The sequence below is a fragment of the Diospyros lotus genome, chromosome 12, assembly GCF_014633365.1.
Source record: "Diospyros lotus cultivar Yz01 chromosome 12, ASM1463336v1, whole genome shotgun sequence".
Classification (NCBI taxonomy): domain Eukaryota; kingdom Viridiplantae; phylum Streptophyta; class Magnoliopsida; order Ericales; family Ebenaceae; genus Diospyros; species Diospyros lotus.
In genome coordinates, this window is record NC_068349.1 from 29,936,175 (window position 1) to 29,954,961 (window position 18,787).

General features: G+C 33.7%; 1 protein-coding gene across 2 annotated transcripts; it reads right to left on the reverse strand.

Moving 5' to 3' along the window:
* Positions 1–6,725: 6,725 nt before the first annotated feature.
* LOC127787704 (basic leucine zipper 24-like) lies at positions 6,726–8,648 on the reverse strand. 2 transcript variants are annotated; one of them, XM_052315772.1, is made up of 3 exons: positions 8,447–8,648; positions 8,237–8,334; positions 6,726–7,870 (listed from the first exon to the last, which is right to left on the reverse strand). In XM_052315772.1, exon 3 carries the CDS (start codon positions 7,831–7,833, stop codon positions 7,054–7,056), a length of 780 nt encoding a protein of 259 aa, XP_052171732.1. In that variant the 5' UTR covers positions 7,834–7,870; positions 8,237–8,334; positions 8,447–8,648; the 3' UTR covers positions 6,726–7,053. The 2 variants fall into 2 exon arrangements, with proteins under 2 accessions (XP_052171732.1, XP_052171731.1); XM_052315771.1 differs by having other exon boundaries at positions 6,726–8,126; positions 8,447–8,646.
* Positions 8,649–18,787: the final 10,139 nt, after the last annotated feature.

Sequence of the window (18,787 nt, forward strand, 5' to 3'; positions counted from 1 at the left end):
TAAATTGAAAAACCGATTGCGGCCTCCGATCTTCCCCGAACGTTGCGGCCTTCTATTCTTTCGATAGCCTTCGATCCACTTTCATGAGTTCTTGACTCTCCGATCTCAGCTCTTCTAATCTCGAAGCCAACTCCGGCTTTGATGCCACTTGTTGATGTTCCCTGCAAATCAATCACACACAGGCACACAGCCTAAACCAAGAGAAGTAACAAGAAACGATGCAAAATCGAAAGCCAAAATAGAAATGAAAAACCACAGCACAACGCACCCAAGAACAAGAGATATATGTGTTTAGATTCAAAAGAATCCTACTCACGGCAGGGGTTTCGCCCCTAGTCATTCCACTAGAATATACGATGGGTTTACAACTTGTTACAATCAATTACAGAGGATTACATAGCTATCTACAAGAATCAGAAAAACCACTTACAGTATCAATAATCAGCAAATAACTGAGTACAAAAGCTTCAAAGACACAAGTCATTCACAGCACTCGCAACATTCGCATTCCTCTCTCGCACAATACAGTGAAATCACAATGAAAGAGGCGATACAAGAAACTAAGGTTATCTCATACCAGATTGCTTTCTCTCACGCAATTATTTGATTCTGTTCGTGTACATTGTGACCCAAAGCATCTCAATCTCTCCCCATTACAGTGATACCCACAAGGGAGAATCAAACCTGGGGTTTCAAGATTAAAGAATGCCTTTGCTCGTGAATAATCTGCACCATGTTTTCCCCCAAATGCAACTTTATACATATGTGTGCCAAAGGACACGACTGGGATTAATACACAAGAACAATAAAGCAAGCTTGGGCTTGGGCTTTTAACACCAATGGCCCAACCCAATATATATATTTATTTAACTGGCCCAATACATTTTGAGTCACAAACCTAACACCTTCCTTCTAAATTTAAGAGGCCCTAACTTACTACTTTGGAAAAAGTAATCCCCTCAATCACATTCAAAACTATGAGTCTATGATGTTACTACATGGTTAGAAGATGCCATCATGTGTCGAGCTTTCTCTTTGACTTTAATTGGTTATGCGCGCACATGGTTTAATAGCTTGGCGAAAAATTTTATCTCATCTTTCAAGCAACTGAGAAGAAAGTTCATTAATACGTTTATTATCGACATCCAAAGAAAGAAAGATGCTACATGCTTAGCATCTAACAAAGTGGTAAGGAAACTCTCAAACAATATGTCAAACAGTTCAAAAATACAACCCTGGAGATTCAAGATTTGTACTTGGGTGTGGTAGTTCTTGCAATGCTGTAAGGTTAAAGTCGATACTATTGCAAGAATCCCTCACTCTAGAACAACCCACATCTTGAGCCAACTTGTTTTTTTAAACCACTAAATATGTTTTACAAGTTAAGGTAATGAAGACAGTTGAAGGAAAATAAGAAAAGGACAAAAAGAGAAAAGAAAGATATTTTGATGCAAGGACAAATAAGAGGGAAGAAAGATCTAAATAGACTAATGACCCTCCTAGGCTCCAATTTAGAAATTATACTCTACTCACATAGCCACTATCTTATATATTAACAACTCTCAAAGGACTAGGACAATGAGAGTATAAAAAGGACTAAAATCTCGGTAAACAAGCAAACCTAACATTGGAAGAAAAAAATGTGCAAAAACGAGCTAGGGTTTGTCGAGAAGAATAAAAAGATAGATGGAAAAACCTAAAATCGAAAGTGCAAATGCATAAGATTGAATACTCTAGGGCCTATCATCCCCAAAAACTTAGAATTAGAAGTTCAAAATGCGTGAGACCGAGTCAAAAGTTGAGAGTTCCAAAACATAAGAATAATCTAGGAATCAACATCTATCATAAAACTGGCATCAGAAACAAAAAAAAAAAAAAAAAAGATGCAAGAATGATAGAGGAAAATTCTAATATCAGAAGCGTAAAATATGTAAAATTAGATTAAAAATTAAAATTGTAAAAGCGTGAGAATTCAAGACAATATGGAGATTTCGAATGAGAGTAAAGATAATTATCTAACCAATGAGAAGGTCATTGCTAAAACACAATAGAAATCAATTGTTGTTGCGAGTCAGTGTGGAGACCCTCTTTTTAGAAAACTCAATCTTGCAATCATTAATAAAAAACTCAAACCTACAATTGTTATTCATTACGGGATCTTCGCCTTTAGAATTACTACTCATTTTAAGTCTTTGGGATTTGATTTAGATTTGACCACACTTTAGTTAAGCCATTAAGATTGAATTCTATAATGGCTCGTTTGTTTGTTCTAGCCCACTTTAGTTGTTAAGAAATGGAGATTTTGTTTATTTTTACTATGATTAAGGAATTCAAGACAATATGGAGATTTCGAATGGGAGCAATAATGTGGTGTGATTGGTTTAAAGATTCATTTGTTGATATTTCTACAACTCAATGATAAGATACAATATATTGTTCTTAAATTTACCTCATAAAATAATTTTATTTATTAACAAAGGCCATAATTGTAATTTTGTCCTATTATTATACAATTATTTTTCCTTCCTTCATTCCTCTGTAATACTATATTACTCTTATAAATCCAAAGTAACAATCTTTAACCTTTTTTATCTTTTAATTACTCTTTTGTCCCTACCCCACCCCTCTTAAGCAAAATCCAAAAAAGATGACTTTATTATAGTTTTCAAAATTTTCTTTGTTTTTGCTACTTTTGATATCAGAAGATTTGATAATTTCAAAAAAAAAAAAAAAAAATTACCCTTTTCATGTAACTTTTAGTTTGTTGTTATTTATAAAAAAAAAAACTTTTAATCTGTTTAATAACATATTTTATACTCAAGTTTTAGTAAATTTTTTCTTATACCTGTGTCAAATAACATAAGATTTGTCCAACATACACAAATTGAAAGAAAGTGTGGGCCCTAGAAAAGGTGGGTGGAGCCCACACACCAATCTCCTCTCAAACTCACGTTGCCGAGGACAACATAACAATACCCTAAATTTTAGACACACTATATAATATATTAATGTCGGATTGTCACTCTTAAACGTTTAAGGCACATTTCCGTAACCAAATAAACTAACTATGTCTTGGAGGTGCAGCTGGAATGAAAATAGATAAAATAGAAATGTACGAGGAAGGATTAATGAAACAAGTGAAAATGAGTAAAAATACTTCTCATTCAATCTCCTTTTAAAGCCTTATTTTTTGTAACTCATGGTGTGAAAGCGAATGGATGGTATAAAAATAAATAAAAAAAATTAATTTTATATAATTATATTGTTATCTTTAATGGGTTTTAGAAATTATTATTTTTTTTTGTTTAATCACACTTTTATCTTTTCATTAAGAGGATATAATGGTAAATTTACTATGTAATATCTTTTCATTTCATCTATTGCTCTATCAAGTAAGGAAAAATATTTTACATTATTTTCTATTTCATACTAAAAGAAAATATTTTTCAATTCCATTTTAATCCTTAGATTCTATGTTGAGTGAATACGGATGCAATATAAAACAAAAATGTGAAAACGATATTTTTCAAAAAATGAGAAATAGAAATGCCGAGAAAATGTGTAAATAGAAAAAATATAAGGGTTATTTTATAAATATAATTTTTAATATAAAAAATAGTTATTTAACCAAACATAAACATAAATTTCATCATTCATTCAAATAAACATAAATACAAAATTTTATTATTATTCATAAATCATGACTTAATAATTAAAAACAAACAATAAATTCAAAGGAAGAAAATAATTAAATATAATATAATTTATGAAAGTTACTCCACTTTATCATTATTCTCTTTCTCTATATATAGATATACACAAACATATATTTATAGATTTACAGTTATTTATGTACATGCATTCATGGTCACAACTATATACATACATTCACAGAATGCATATACATAACATATTCAAGAATATATACACATACGATCTGAAGATAAACAGTTGCTAGTCGTTGCTTGTCGATTGAAGAGCTTAAAGTTGCAGTCATCGATCAAAGATAGACATAATGACAAAACCATGGCAAGATCGAGAAAATGAAAAGACTAATGGTGTCGAACGAAACAACAGAATAGCAAAACCACAACGAGATTGAGAGAATGGAAAGACAACGACGACGACGAGATCAAGAAAATTGAAGAATGACAACATTGAACAAAATAATGGAATTGCAAACGAGATCAAGAAGATGAAATGGTGATGACGGTGGGCAAAGGGAATTTAGGAGCTTTTAGTTTTTCCTAAAATGAAAAAGGAAGAATAAATTAGGGCTAAAAGTTTTCAATTAGAGACGAAGTTGCTTTTGTCTCTAACGTGGTTGTTGAGACAAAAGAGATAGAATTACTTCCATTTCTAACATGTTCGCGGAACAAAATAAGTATTTTTAATATTACAAAATAATCTTGAAATATTATTAAAATTAAGAAAATGACCTAATTTTTTTTTTTAATATTTCTTGACATTTTAAGAAGAAATACGTTTTTAAAAACACTGAAACAATACCGTTTCGATATTTTTGTGCCTTAGAGGCTTAGACTAAATAAATTTTAACTCAAAAAATTCATCATGAAGTTTCAAAAGATATTTTAACTTATAAAAAACTATCATACCTAGTAGAAGTGCAAGGAAGTTATGTTTCAGCCTCATTGTTACTGCAAACAAGCTGGACTAAAAGACAAGACCAGCCCACAGAAGGCTGAGTTCCAAGTTCATTTGTTAAAGAAATTTGTTAATTTTAAATTAACATTAAAACTTAACTTTATAAATTAAATATTTTGTTAGTATCATACTTGAACTTGAGGTTGACTCATCTAATATTAGACGCCACTTTTAATAAGATCTATATTTAAAGTCATTTTAATTTTAATTTCAGACTCATTTATATTGAATACGTAAAATTAGTGTATTTTGATATATATATATATATATAAAAATTTTGAATAATATAAATAGTATGACAAAATTAAAATTAAGTCAATAAATAAGTCTATAAACGAGTTTATTCACAAATTTAAATGAGTCGAACTAACAACTAAATTAGTCTTATTTATTTATCTAAATAAATGAGCTTAAATAAGTCTATATTAATGGACGGCTTCTTATATGATAGATTTTACTTATATGTGTAAACACTAACACTAACAAATAACAATAACATCCCGTTATATGAATTTTTTTAGATCTTTTATCATTTATCTAGAATTCATGCACGAACGATAAAGTAACACATACAATTGACAATGAAAGGATTCTTCACTCCTAAGTAATTAATAAGATCACTTTACCAACTCGAATGTTGGGGCATCTCATTCACTCCACCAACAAACGTAAATGCAATTTTATTCAATCTTCTTAATTAATTAGGTTAGGTTGGCACAAATTATTTACAAGAATGATGAAGTTTTATATGAATTTGATATATATATCCTTGAGGAAAGGGAACAAACGAGCAAAGCAAAAGGTAAAAGAAATTCTTCATTCCATTCTACTGCTCTTCACTCCAAGTTCAGACACCCCCAGTGCATAAGATCATGGCAATTTATGCTGGAACTTTAGCAACTAAACATCCCAACTAGAAATCAGCAGCATTCATGGCTGCTACTATTACAAACAAAAAGCATGCATGCCAAGCCACATATTTACCTTGAAACATCTGCCTCATTGCCTGGCTATTCATTCATACCATCCACACACTATGCCGCTGCTTCATTGAATTATACTACAGGAGCAATCCTACTAGGTGGCTGTGTGGATTATATCTCTCCACATGTCTCGTCTATTGGAATCCAAGGTTTATATTCTTCTGCTGGGCATTGTGTGTATCCCATGCATGTCAATGCCATGTGTTACCATTTCTCATTCATTTCGTTCCTACTCTATCCATCCATATATCGCAATCGTACGTGCAAGGTAAAAAACAAATCGTGGGTTGGGCACGACTACTCAACAGAGTATAATCCATTGCAACATTAATATCCCTTGGAGGCATACAAGTTAACGGATAAAACATCCCTACTCTTCCACTATCCCTTGCACAATTCTTATTTTCTTTGAATTTCTATATAAAAATGTTACTTCTGGGGTCTCCCAGTGATTCAGCCCAATGATGGGCAATTCTCTGTTGATTCATCTCAAATGTTATAATTAGTATTTCTCTATTGATCTCAGGATTAGCTGCCCTCGTTCTATGAGCAGTTTCTTTGTACTGTTGTCTAATATTTGGGAAAACATCAATTTGATATCCAATAATCCATGACAACTCTATGTCAGGCTATGAAAAGAGACACAGACTCAAAGAGAAAAAAGAAGCGCCGTTACATCCAGTTATCTTCGAAACCAAAGTACTCGTAAAATTTATCAGTTCCTAGTTTAGTATTTCTATCTTTGCAGTGGACGAAGTGGAGTGCAAACTTTCAGATCTCGACTTCTAACTTCCTACCTACCATTGTTCTAATGGAAATCTTGCTTCTATTAGAAGTTCATGAGATACCTTGCAAACAATCAATCATACACCAGGTCTTCCTACCTACCGTTAGAAATCTAATGTAATGTTGCTTCTAGTTTAAGTTTATGAGACAGCTCCTCAAATAAGCAATCCTACTCCAAACTAGGCCCTTTCCAAAAATTATCTACTCTTAATCTTCGAGACATTGTCCGCAATAGTGTAAACCCAAGCAGGAGGAAGCATGACAGCATATGAACCATGATGTTCCAATGAATGTCAATCGAAAAATTTCAGCTTATATATACAAAAATATCTATTCAAAATAACTGACAGCAGTTCTGATTTACATGCTCTGCTCCTATAGAAACAGAAAAACTATATATGCTCTCATCATGGTTCAGTTTATCAGGCTATAAAGGTATATTAACATTTGTATTAGTACTACTAATAGTAACACTTTAACCTTCTCGAAATGCACCAGGCTCAACTACTAGCTGCCACCACCACTGTCAGAGACTATCTCATGAAGTGAACAGAAGTATTACTGGATCAAGAAAATCAAAGGGCTCCACAAACTTACAGGATGAAATCTTCAGCTTTAGTTATTCAGCTTGAGATGTGGATGCCACCCCGGTCTCCACTGCATCAATGGCGTATCCTTCGCTACTCACTACATCAGTTGCACTAGCTCGGCAATCAATAACCGCAGGCTGACAGTTTTCTGCCCAAGAAACCACTGCCTTCCCGCTTCCACAGACACTACTAGCTGGTACTGATGTACCCGAGGGTGGACAGAAGCACAACCTTTCAGCGTCGCACTGTAAGCTCATTCCACTACCATTAGGCTGCAGCTCACAATCGCCTTCTTTGAAACTAGAGTTAACATTACACTGTTTTTGGAAGGGAAACACAACCAATTCGTCGTCAATCTTTGCCCTAAGATCCAGCAACAGACCTCTAAGCCTCAGAACCTCATCTTCAAGAATTGGTTGCCTCTGTAATTTACTAACTAGTTGCTGGTTCAAGAGTCTCAATTTCTTAACTTCCTCTTCCAAGTAAGCAGTGTGCGCCTTCTTCTTTTCCCGATACTTGCGGACCGCTTCTCTGTTCCCTGAAGGCCTCCGGCGCTTAGCCACGGATTGTTCTTCACCTTGTGGTGCATCATCATCATCATGGGGCGTAAGAACTTGGGTGTGGGTGTGGTAGCATGTGTGCGTGTGCGACGCATCAGGGCCGGGAGGATTGCAAGTGTGAGTGTGAGTACATGTTCTAGTGTTCTTCAAGAATTCGCCGAGAAATGAATCTACCGGAGCTGACGATGTCTGATTACTAACTGATGTATCAGGGTTTGATAGCAATCCGTGGCCTGAAACCTCTTCCATATTTCTTCCGGTTCTCCAAATGAAAATCTACTGCAAACTGCAGTCCTAAAGCTCCATCATTAAGAATTAGCCCCAAACCTCAATATGAAACCTCAATCCAGCAAAAGCAAATTTATATTCCCACAAAATTTTCTAATTTACGTAACATCCGAAACAATCCAAGAAAAGTAAAACAAATCAGGATTCCGAGACTGTTAATGAAAAAATTCTTCCCCGAATATATGCAAAGAAGCAGAACCTTGAAACCAACATTCCATCAACAGTCCTCAGCATAAATTCCACCATCGAACCCACTTATTAATTCCGTGACACATGATAGAAGAACAACTTTAAACATGAGCAGAAGTCAATGGCATCAACATAACAAAAAAGAAACAAAAGATAAAGAAGGAAAGTAGCTTACCTGAGCAATTGAAGGAAATCCATAGAGAAAGAAATCCTCCGATAGAACACAAAAGCAAGCATAAGGAAGATATTTGATTGGGGAAAATAGTCCAAGTGCTGAGGAGAATCGAAACACAAGTGGAGCAAGATGAGAAAAAATAAAAATATCAGTAGATGGATTTTATTCAATTGGAGAAGCTAAGCAGAAGATTCTTGAGGGCATTTCTACCATCTGATGGACTTTCTCTGTTCGTCTACCGTGCGTTTCTGGAGCATCTCTCAAGTTGTTTTCAAACTTTTCTTCTCTGCACGGACGCCAATGTCAACCTTGCTGACCATGTAGATTTACACAGCGCGTCACTCTCTGGATTCTCTCTCTTGCCCCCCATCCAAACATTTCTCCAGCAGCTGCTCTTGTTCTATTTTTGATTATCTTTGTTTTTCATGTAATTTCTTCTCAAAAAAGGTAGGTAAATCTGTTCCACTTTACAAAATTATATGGATAATTAATGTATTTTTAAAATAACATATATATTTATTGCCATTAATAGCTCAAACAAAAAGATTATTTTGTCGTTATAATTAAGGCATTTTATCCTAGTTTCTCTATTCTCCCTGCCTTCCATTTCCATCTTCATTATCCTTCACATTATTTACAGTAAGTAGCTTGTCGCAATGGATTCCTTTAGATGAGACACCCACTAATACAGGCAGTTCAATGATGGAGACATCATGACAAGCATGGTGTCAACAGTGTAAATGGCAATAGAGACAGTGTTACGGTGATATGTTTCTCTTTTCACTTCAAACCACGTTTGCTTGGGTTTGGTTTCTTAGAACCCAATATCTGATTTTCGAGCTTAGATTGTTGAATTTGCTGGGTTCCAAGATCTTCGAGCCCAAATCTTTAATTATTTTTCTTTCTCTTTTATTTGAAGTTACCAAGGCAAGTGTTAGAAACAATGGAACAAATGGATCATTAAATTAAATTGAACTTACCTAATTGTACTACAGAAATATGATTAAACGGTTGAATTACTGGTATAAACAAAATCACAATAAATCTTATTTTTATCCACAGCCTAAGTGTCTTTCACTCATAAAGAGTTTTTTATTTTTTTCAGATTGCATTCATTTTTTTCTATCTGCTAACGTAAACAGATACACTTACACCCCATCTATCCACTTCCTCCATGAATGAAGGATGTGAATTCAACAGTTGTTGGCAGTTTTCTTCGACAATCGCACACAACAATTGCAGACCCGAATCTGGATCTGGCGCTAGATCCAAAATTCGTTATGGGCAGATCTACTTGGGTACATAATTTGAATTTACCTCATCTCTCACTCGCACATAATGAGTTTGCATATCCATATACTCTCATTTCTCTATATGTTTCATTCAGACAAATAGGCCGTGCGACCAACATACTCTTTTTCGAGAGCTTGTTATTATACAACTGTTAGGTATATATAACAGTTCTATAATTCAAGTAGAGTTTGTATGCTATACCCCAGAACGTCACATTTATTCATATTTATATCTCAATTTGATTTATCACTTTTTAATAAAATCTGTATTCACAATTATAATTCAACGAATGATTATAATTAGTCAACCTGTGAATACATCCAAATGTGATACTCAAATAGATCTTTTCTTCTTCTTGTAATCCTTCCATCATAACTTAATCGCTTTTCTAGATATGCTCTGTCCAACTGAATTATACATGGTCTTTGGTAACATTTCAAGATAGCTTTCACCGAATCATAACTTTAAGAAAATAGTTAAAGATCAAAGGGTATTTTATGAGATCCTTGTGACCTTGAGGGTCTCACACAACTAAAAGAAGAGATCCATATCTTTTGTTACCCTGTTTTGGTTGAACTTTGCGTACATGGTATGAAACATGTGCTACGGTATTATTCTCTTTTCCCTATGGAGCATATGTCTCATTTTATATAAATACCGTACATGTGATAGTTCAAATATATTCAGTATCTAACTTGAGTTCACAACTCTACTTTTCACATATCTATTAAGCAGGACTCCCACCTGGCATTCTTAGACAAGTAAGGTGAGAAGTAAATCTTCACCTTTTGACTATCCTTTATAGTCTCATCTTGATAACACATTAAGGTGATTTTATTTTAAGCTTGAGCTCTCATTAGCTTGCCTTTGTGATATGCTTAAAATTTATCTTTCATCTATGCACCACTTAGTCATAGATGTGGTTGCTTGTGTGAGAAAGCCAACTATCTGTCCGACATACTTTTAATTATTATACTCAACAATATGCACAAAGCATTACACTTAGTATTATGTACAAAGCATTGTATATATGTGTAGGCATTATAAATTTGTGTATTAAACACAATTGGCATTAATAAACATGAATCATTTATTGACATAAATTGGGAAGATATTATATATCAATGTTCACAAAAAAAAAAAAAACGTTTAACATCTATGCATTCCCAAGGATTTAACATAACTCTTAAATAAATATCTTGGAATGGGTTTTGTGAACAGATCTGCTATCATTTTGTCTGTAGAGATATACTCCAAACGCACCTCATTCTGTGCAATAATATCTCTTACAAAATTATATCTTGCGTTAATATGTTTGGTCTTCGAATGATATTTGGGATCCCTAGTGAATGCTATTGCAGCTTAACTATCACAATTCACAATAACAGAATTCGACAAATCATTCATAATTCCCAAGTGGTTTAGAAACCTCTTCAACTAAACAGTTTCTTGTACTGCAACTAATAATGCTACAAACTCAGCTTCCATGGTAGACAAAGCTATACAAGTTTGTTTCTTGCTACTCCAAGAGATAACTCCATTGCCAAATATAAAAACATATCCAGAGGTAGATTTCCTTTCATTTAAATCTCCTCCCTAGTCAACATCAGTATATCCCTCAAGGTGTAGATCTTTTCCTTAATAACAATGGGAATAATCCATTGTACTACTCATGTACCTCATTATCCTTTTTATGACTTTCCATTGGGGTTGTCTTGTATTTGACTGATATCTACTCACCATGCCAATTGCATAGCAAATATCTGGTTTTATGCACATCATAACATACATAAGACTACACATGGCATTAGAATAAGGAACTCTAGCCATCTGTTCCTTTTCTTGTGGAGTTTTAGGACACATCATTCTAGTTAAGTCTTCGCTTTTAGCAATTGGAGTATCTACAAGCGTGCAGTCTTGCATGTGAAATCGTTCAAGAATCTTTCAAATATATGGCTTTTGAGAAAGAGCTAATAATTTCTTTGAACGATCTCTCTTGATCTTAACACCAAGAATATATGTTGCTTAGCTTAAGTCCTTCATCTCGAAATTGGAGGACAACCACTCTTTGATACTCAAAGGATACTGTAACGCCCTGTTCCCATTTACGAATGTTACTCATGAATAATCAACTAATTATTCACTCGCTAAGGCCAAAAATGAAGAGACGGGCTATGTTTCAATGAGAAACAACCTAGGTGGGAACTAGGCTTCGCCCTCCCTTTTCTTCACTCAAGGCTCCAGGAAAATATCGAAACAATCCCGCGAAAATAAAACCCGAAACCTCACAAAGTGTCACCCCTTCTCATGCTCTTAATGAAGAGCCAAGAATGACTTCCTAGGATTCGACAAAATAAGAAAACCATATTCGCTTCATTTAACTATAGCATAAGACCTTAATTATAAGAAAATAATTTTTCTTTGCCCCAACTATTAACCTATTTTTCTCACTTCCAAATCCCTTAGAAAATATTTGGGTTAATATCTCTTTGAAAAAATTTTAAATAAATCTTCCTTATCAAATCTCCATTGATTTTCCTTTTATTTATTTCAAAAAATACCTCAAATTTCCAACCCTTAGGAAGTAAATTTTTGAAATTCAAATATCAAGCTTCCTCGACCATTTTTTTTCCAAATTCAAGGAAATTACTCAATCATTTATTTTCTAAAATATAGAAATTTTTTCCACAATTGCCTCAAAATTTATATTAATTTAATAATTAATTTGGAGGCTCAAATCCTCATTTATTTATTTATATATATATATGTTTAAACAATACTTTATTTCCAAATATTTGAAGTAACATAAATAAAATAATTAAACAATAAAAAAAATAAATAAACAATTTAAAACAACAGCAGGGGGCATGCGACAGCCCCCAGCTGCGCCCCTAGCGCATGGGCCGCGCGCACAGGCTGCCCGCATGCGCGCACCTTCTGGCCACCTTCCACGCGCGCGCTGCGCGCCAGCCGCGCCCCAGCCCAACATCCACCAAAAAAAAATTATTTTATTTATTTATTTATTTTTTCCTTTAAACCCAAAATTTCCAGAATACAACTATACCTCAAATACCTTCCAAAACATCAAAGTTTTCCTCAATCCATCCACACTAAGCATACATACATATTCCACTAAATAAATACATTAATACACAATACAAAACATACACTATCACACACTTTTCTTGCTCCATCTCTTTCAACCTTCCCAAAACTTTCTTTCCTTTAGAAGATTTCCCACCTACAAAAAGGTCAAAGGACCTTATGAGCCATTGCTCAGTAAGGATGCTATGCATAAGTAAATGTAATATGAGAAAAACATGTAATGCAAATGCAATGCAATAAATGGGTAGTCTTTCATGCCCTCGTAACCTCCATAGGTTAAGGCACCAACTAACCCTTCCCACATCACTACTCCTCCATATGGCCTTAGGTACACTAGAATACAAATCATGCAAATATGACCATTACATGCAACTCATACAAAATAATTATAAATGCAAGCAAACCCCACCACTTGCGGTCATCCCTTACCTCTTCTCCCTTGAGAGCTTTGACAAGATTTTTCTTTCCAAGACTTCTTTCGCTTTCAACCACCCTAAGAAAAGGATTCTTAGAGCATTAGATGATCTTGAAGACTAGAGGAATGAAAGGAGAAATGAAGACTTTCTTTCTTTATTCTAGAAAAGATTTAGATCAAAGCTTACCTTCCTTTCCTTTGGAAGCTCACAAGAGAACTCTCCCTTGTTCTCTAATTTATTCCACCAAGCAAAACTTTCACTTAGAGATTTTTCTTCTTTATATAAAATGTCTTGACATCTCACAAATTCAAGACTAATTTCTAGCCCTTGATCATTCTTTTGAAGAACAAATCCTAACCCTTGAAACTAACACAATCCTTGTGCTTTAAGAGGGTTTATTCTTAGCCATAGATCAAGATGAAATTAAATCTCCACCCTTAAAGAAAAGCACAATCCTTGCCATCTAGCCTCTTTAAATCTCTACCCTTGATGATAAACTAGAGATTAAATCTCCATCATCCATTCTTTTTATTAGGCTCATTAGATATTTAGTTATTTGTAAATTTGGCAATCCATGCCACTTCCAAGAATCAATTGAAGCCATTAGATCTTGATCATCTCCAAGCTAAATCCTTAACCATTGGATCGAGGCTCCAATTCCCACAATTACCTAATTTTCAAAATTAAGAAATATTGACTAATTTCAAGATTGACTATTTTCCAACATTTTTCATTTAATTTAAATGCCCTAGATTTTCAAGCATTTAATGGAGACTAATATCTATTTCTTTTTTATTTAATTTAAATCACTCTTGAAAGACATAATCCTTTTTAATTTGCATTTACTTTAATCCACTACTTTCCCACATAAATGCATGGCTAATATCAATTTAATAAAGAATTTCTTTAATTCACACCATGATGACTCTCATTTAATGCTTGAGAGACCATTTTTCTTTTCTTTTTGAATTTCTTTTAATCTCCCTCTTGCTTCACAAGATCATGCCAAGTGTCACCAATCTACCCTACTTGGCTTCCATTTTAATTCCTAATTATCCATGCATTTTTCCATTCATTTATACAAGAATTAAATTCTCCCAACAAATCCAATTCCCCAATTTATAAATATTTTCTCCACAAAAATAATTTACCTTTATGGGACGGGACTCCAAATTACCGTTTTGCCCTTCTTAAGGCATGCTATATATGTGCCTTCTCTTTGATTCAAGGGCAATTATGAAAATTTTCATATACCATTATTCCCTTAATCGATAATTTTATCATGACTCATCAAGGGTATTACAGATACTCCTTATCATTTCCAGCCAAAAGTAGGTCACCAACATAAAGAGATAAGATTACAAACTTATCATTAGATCTTTTGACATACACACAGTGGTCTTCATTAATCATTTGAAAATCACATGAGATAATTGATTAATGAAACCTTAAGTACTACTGTCTGAAAAATTGTTTCAATCCATAAATAGATCTCATGAGTCTGCATACTTTGTGCTCTTCACCCTCTTTTATGAAACCTTTGGGTTGTTTCATATAATTTTTCTCTTCCAGTTCGCCATTTAGAAATGTCATTTTTACATCCATTTGATGTAATTCCAAATCTAAACTGGCCACTATTGTTAGGATAAGGCGTATAGAGGTAAATCTTACAACAGGAGAAAAAATTTTCTCATAGTCAATTCCTTCTTGTTGAGTATACCCCTTACCAGACGTGCCTTATATCTCTCAATGGATCCATCAGCTTTGCGCTTGATTTTCAAAACCCATTTATTTCCAATAGCTTTGTGATCTCTTGGAAGGTCAACCAATGTCCAAACTTGGTTTGATTTCATTGAGTCAATTTCTTCTTCCATTGCCTTTTTCCATTTTTCTTTAGCAGGTCCAAAAAGAGCCACTTGGATAGTGTTAGGTTCTTCCTCATCTTGTGGGGCAATTAGAAAAGCTTCACCCTCAACATCAAAATGATGCTAAGGTATGTGTCCTCGACTACTTTTTCTAATTTGAGGTTCACGTGAAACAGATTCAGGAACTCTCGTCTTGCTCCCACTTGGATCAGATTCCCTAGGTACATTTTCAGGTAAATGTACTAGATGTTTTGAACAATGGAATCGTCCTGATCCTCAATTTCATAAAGAGACAAATTCTAATTTATCTCTCTCTTACTAGGAAACTCATTTTCTAAGAAAAAAATATCTCTAGATTCAAACTCAATAACACTCATACTTGTCTGATCACCAATAAAAATATATCCTTTTGAGTGTACTGAGTATCTTATAAATATACTGTTTTTGCCTCTTGGACCCAACTTTCCATGTTTGTGAGAAGGATCATGAACATATGTAGCACATCTCCAGGGTCTCAAATGACTTAGATCAGGTTTCTTTCCAATCCATAACTTATATGGGGTAGAAGGTACATATTTGGAGGGTACTAAATTGAGTAGATAGGTAGCTATCAACAATGTATCACCCCAAAAGGTGATTGATAATTTTACCCCTACTATCATTGACTTAACCATTTCTAGAAGAGTTTTATTTCTTCTTTCCGCAACACCATTTTGTTGTGGAGTATATGAAATGGTCAATTGTCTCTCAATTCCCTTTTCATCACTCAACAATTTAAATTGTTCAAATAAATACTCGTGACCTCTATTGGTTCTTAATGCTTTAATTTTTCTGTCTAATTGATTCTCAATTAAATTCAAATATCTTTTGAAGCACTCTAAACCTTCTAACTTATGAGAAATCAATTAGATAAAGCCAAACGAGTATAGTCATCAATGAAAATAATGAAATAAATGCCTCCATTCCTAGCCCTAACGTTCATTGGACCACATATGTTGGAGTGAATTAATTGCAATAGATTTTCAGCTCTAATCGTTTTGCCAAATGGTTTTCTTGCCTTTTTTTTCTGCTAGACAACTTTCACAAGTTGGTAGATTCACTTTTGAAACTTAGCCCAATAAGCCTTCTTTTGCTAGTCTGTCCAATCTATGTTGTCCTATATGGCCTCATCTTACATGCCATATATTCTCTTCTTCATGTTAATTTCTAGAAGAAGTAATGAGGAAAAAACAAGTACTTTGTAATTTGCTACATGAAGCATAATCTACATAAAGTACAATTAAACTATTTTGCAAATTACCACAATCATAATATATTGAATTTAAAAATAGTTCAACCATCGTGTCATGGAAATACATAGCAAAGCCATAACTAAGAAGAACAGGTATAGAAACAAGATTTCATCGAATTTCTGGAGCAAACAATACATCATAAAAATACAAGGTTTGACCACCATGCATACACAACTTGCATGTGCCAATGCCTTTAACTTCAACTCTTGTATTATTTTCCACATAGATCCACTTAGTTCCACACGGTATTCGACGATATTCCACGAAAGAACTTCTGTTTACATGGTTTGTGGCTCCTGAATCAACAGTCCACGAAGGATTAGATTCAGTTAAGAGTATAGAACTCAAAACATAAATAGCATTTGAATATGCATTTAAGACATATACCTTTCTTGGTTCAGTGCAGTCACATACAAAGTTCCCCTTATTGCGACAATTAAGCACTTCACATTCGTCATGTTCTTCTTTTTTGAGGGATTACAAGCTATTCCCTTACCCTTGTCATGGTGACTTTTAGATTTTTCAAAATGAGCACCTTTACTTTTCTTTGGGACATAATTCCCTTTCTTCCCTTTATAAGAAAATTTACACTTAAACTTAGGAGTGCATTTGGAGCTAGATGTCATCATATAGACATTAGTATTAGGTCTAGAGGCCTCAATATAGTCCTCCTCTAACTCCAAATGTCATGAAGCATCGACTATTATCTTTATATTCATGTTGTGGCTAAGATAAATCTTCATGTGCTCCAATTGTGACGTAAGGATATGATAATAGCTTGCACTTGATGTTCGTCATTGACCATATTGGTCATCTCTCGGAGATGCGTCCTCATGTTGTGGTTTGGGCATTTTTTGTAGGTATCAAACTTGATAGTTAGTTGTCTTACCTTTGCAACTGAAGTTACCCCAAACTGCTTTTTAAGAGCATTCCACATTTCATGCGCTAGCTCATTCTTTTTGAATTCTCACATAATATCATTCTCCATACTACTAAGCAACGTAACACGAGCAGTGGAGTTCTTTTTCTTTTAGGTGTTGTAAGCCTCTCTATCCCTCTTATGTTATGCAATGGTTCCTTCAGCAAGTTCCACCATTGCTTGATTTATAGCTTCTATTGACTCTTGTTCCTCAAGGACATACTGGATTTTCATACTCTAAATTTCATAATTATCCCCATTCAATTTTTTGCCTTTTATCAAGTCAACAATTATGTTCTTTAAAGAAGCCATTCTCAAGGATAATCTACACAAGATTTATTTCATTTATGCCATGCCTTACACATATTTACCAAATAAAATTAACAATAAATGTTCAACTAAATACAAGGTCGAAGGTTCACTATGTTCCCAATCATCGTCCATATTCCAATTGTCCAACTATTGTAAATTTTATTTTTCTTTACCTCAAAAACAAATTTGGAGAACATAATTCCACTTAATAAGGAATTATTGAAACATATTTGATCACATAGACTAAATAACTAATAATAGAGCATGCATATTTAATCACAAAGATTAAATAATTAATGATAATTCATTTCATAAAATAAAATAATAAACACACAGTTTAAAAATTTGCTACAAAAGCAAAAATAAGTAAGATACATGGATTGAACAACACATTACTTAATAATTCTAGTCATATGAGGAATTGCATGAATGACATTACGAAAAATGACTCGAGGAGTCCTTTGAGCAATATCGCTAACAATATCAATTGGTAAGCTACGTGGATATAAGGCCATTACAATTTCTCTTCTTCTGTATGCATTTAAGAAGAAACACAATGTCCCACAAAAACTTAGATGACTAAATTCCCAAATACTAGTTATTAATTCCTTGTCATGTGGCAACAATGTGGTAAGCAAAAATTAATATTGTGCTTCTTTAGTCCATAACCCCTTATAGCCGGCAAATATAAGTTGTTGCATCATATCACACACAACGATGATATGCTCATGTATATTTTGCCCTTCCATCATCCTATAATCATCTAGCTGCCTTTTCATTTCTATTACTTAGGCTCTTTGGGTAGTAGTTCGGATGATTCTTGGGATTCACATTCGTGTCATTTTTCTAAAAAAAAATGAATTAAAGGAAAAATGACAAAGAATTTGACAAACAAATTCTTCAAACAATTTTGTATAAAACAAAATGTATGTTATAGACACATCCACTTATGGTTAACTAACAACCTCAAAATATGCCACAATAAATATTTTTTCTTTTAATTTAAATTGAAAAACAACCAAACAAGGCCTTAAATCATAAAACTCACTTTTGAAAATTGTAAGGCGACCTATTTACTAGTTCAATTTTTTTAATTTTAATTCTAGTTTTAATTTACATTTCAATATTGATTTAAAACCTGCCAAACATGCCCTTAAATTGATTAGCAGAATCGAGAGAGCTTCTGCCACTAATCAATTTCAAATTGACTTCATACATGCATTTCAATTTTACTCACAAGAGGACAAAAGTGAATAGTAAATTAAGTACATGATCTTTAAATCAAGGCCATCTTTTTTAGACTATCAAGAAGGCTTTTTCTACACAGCTGTAAGAGTTTGACAATTCAA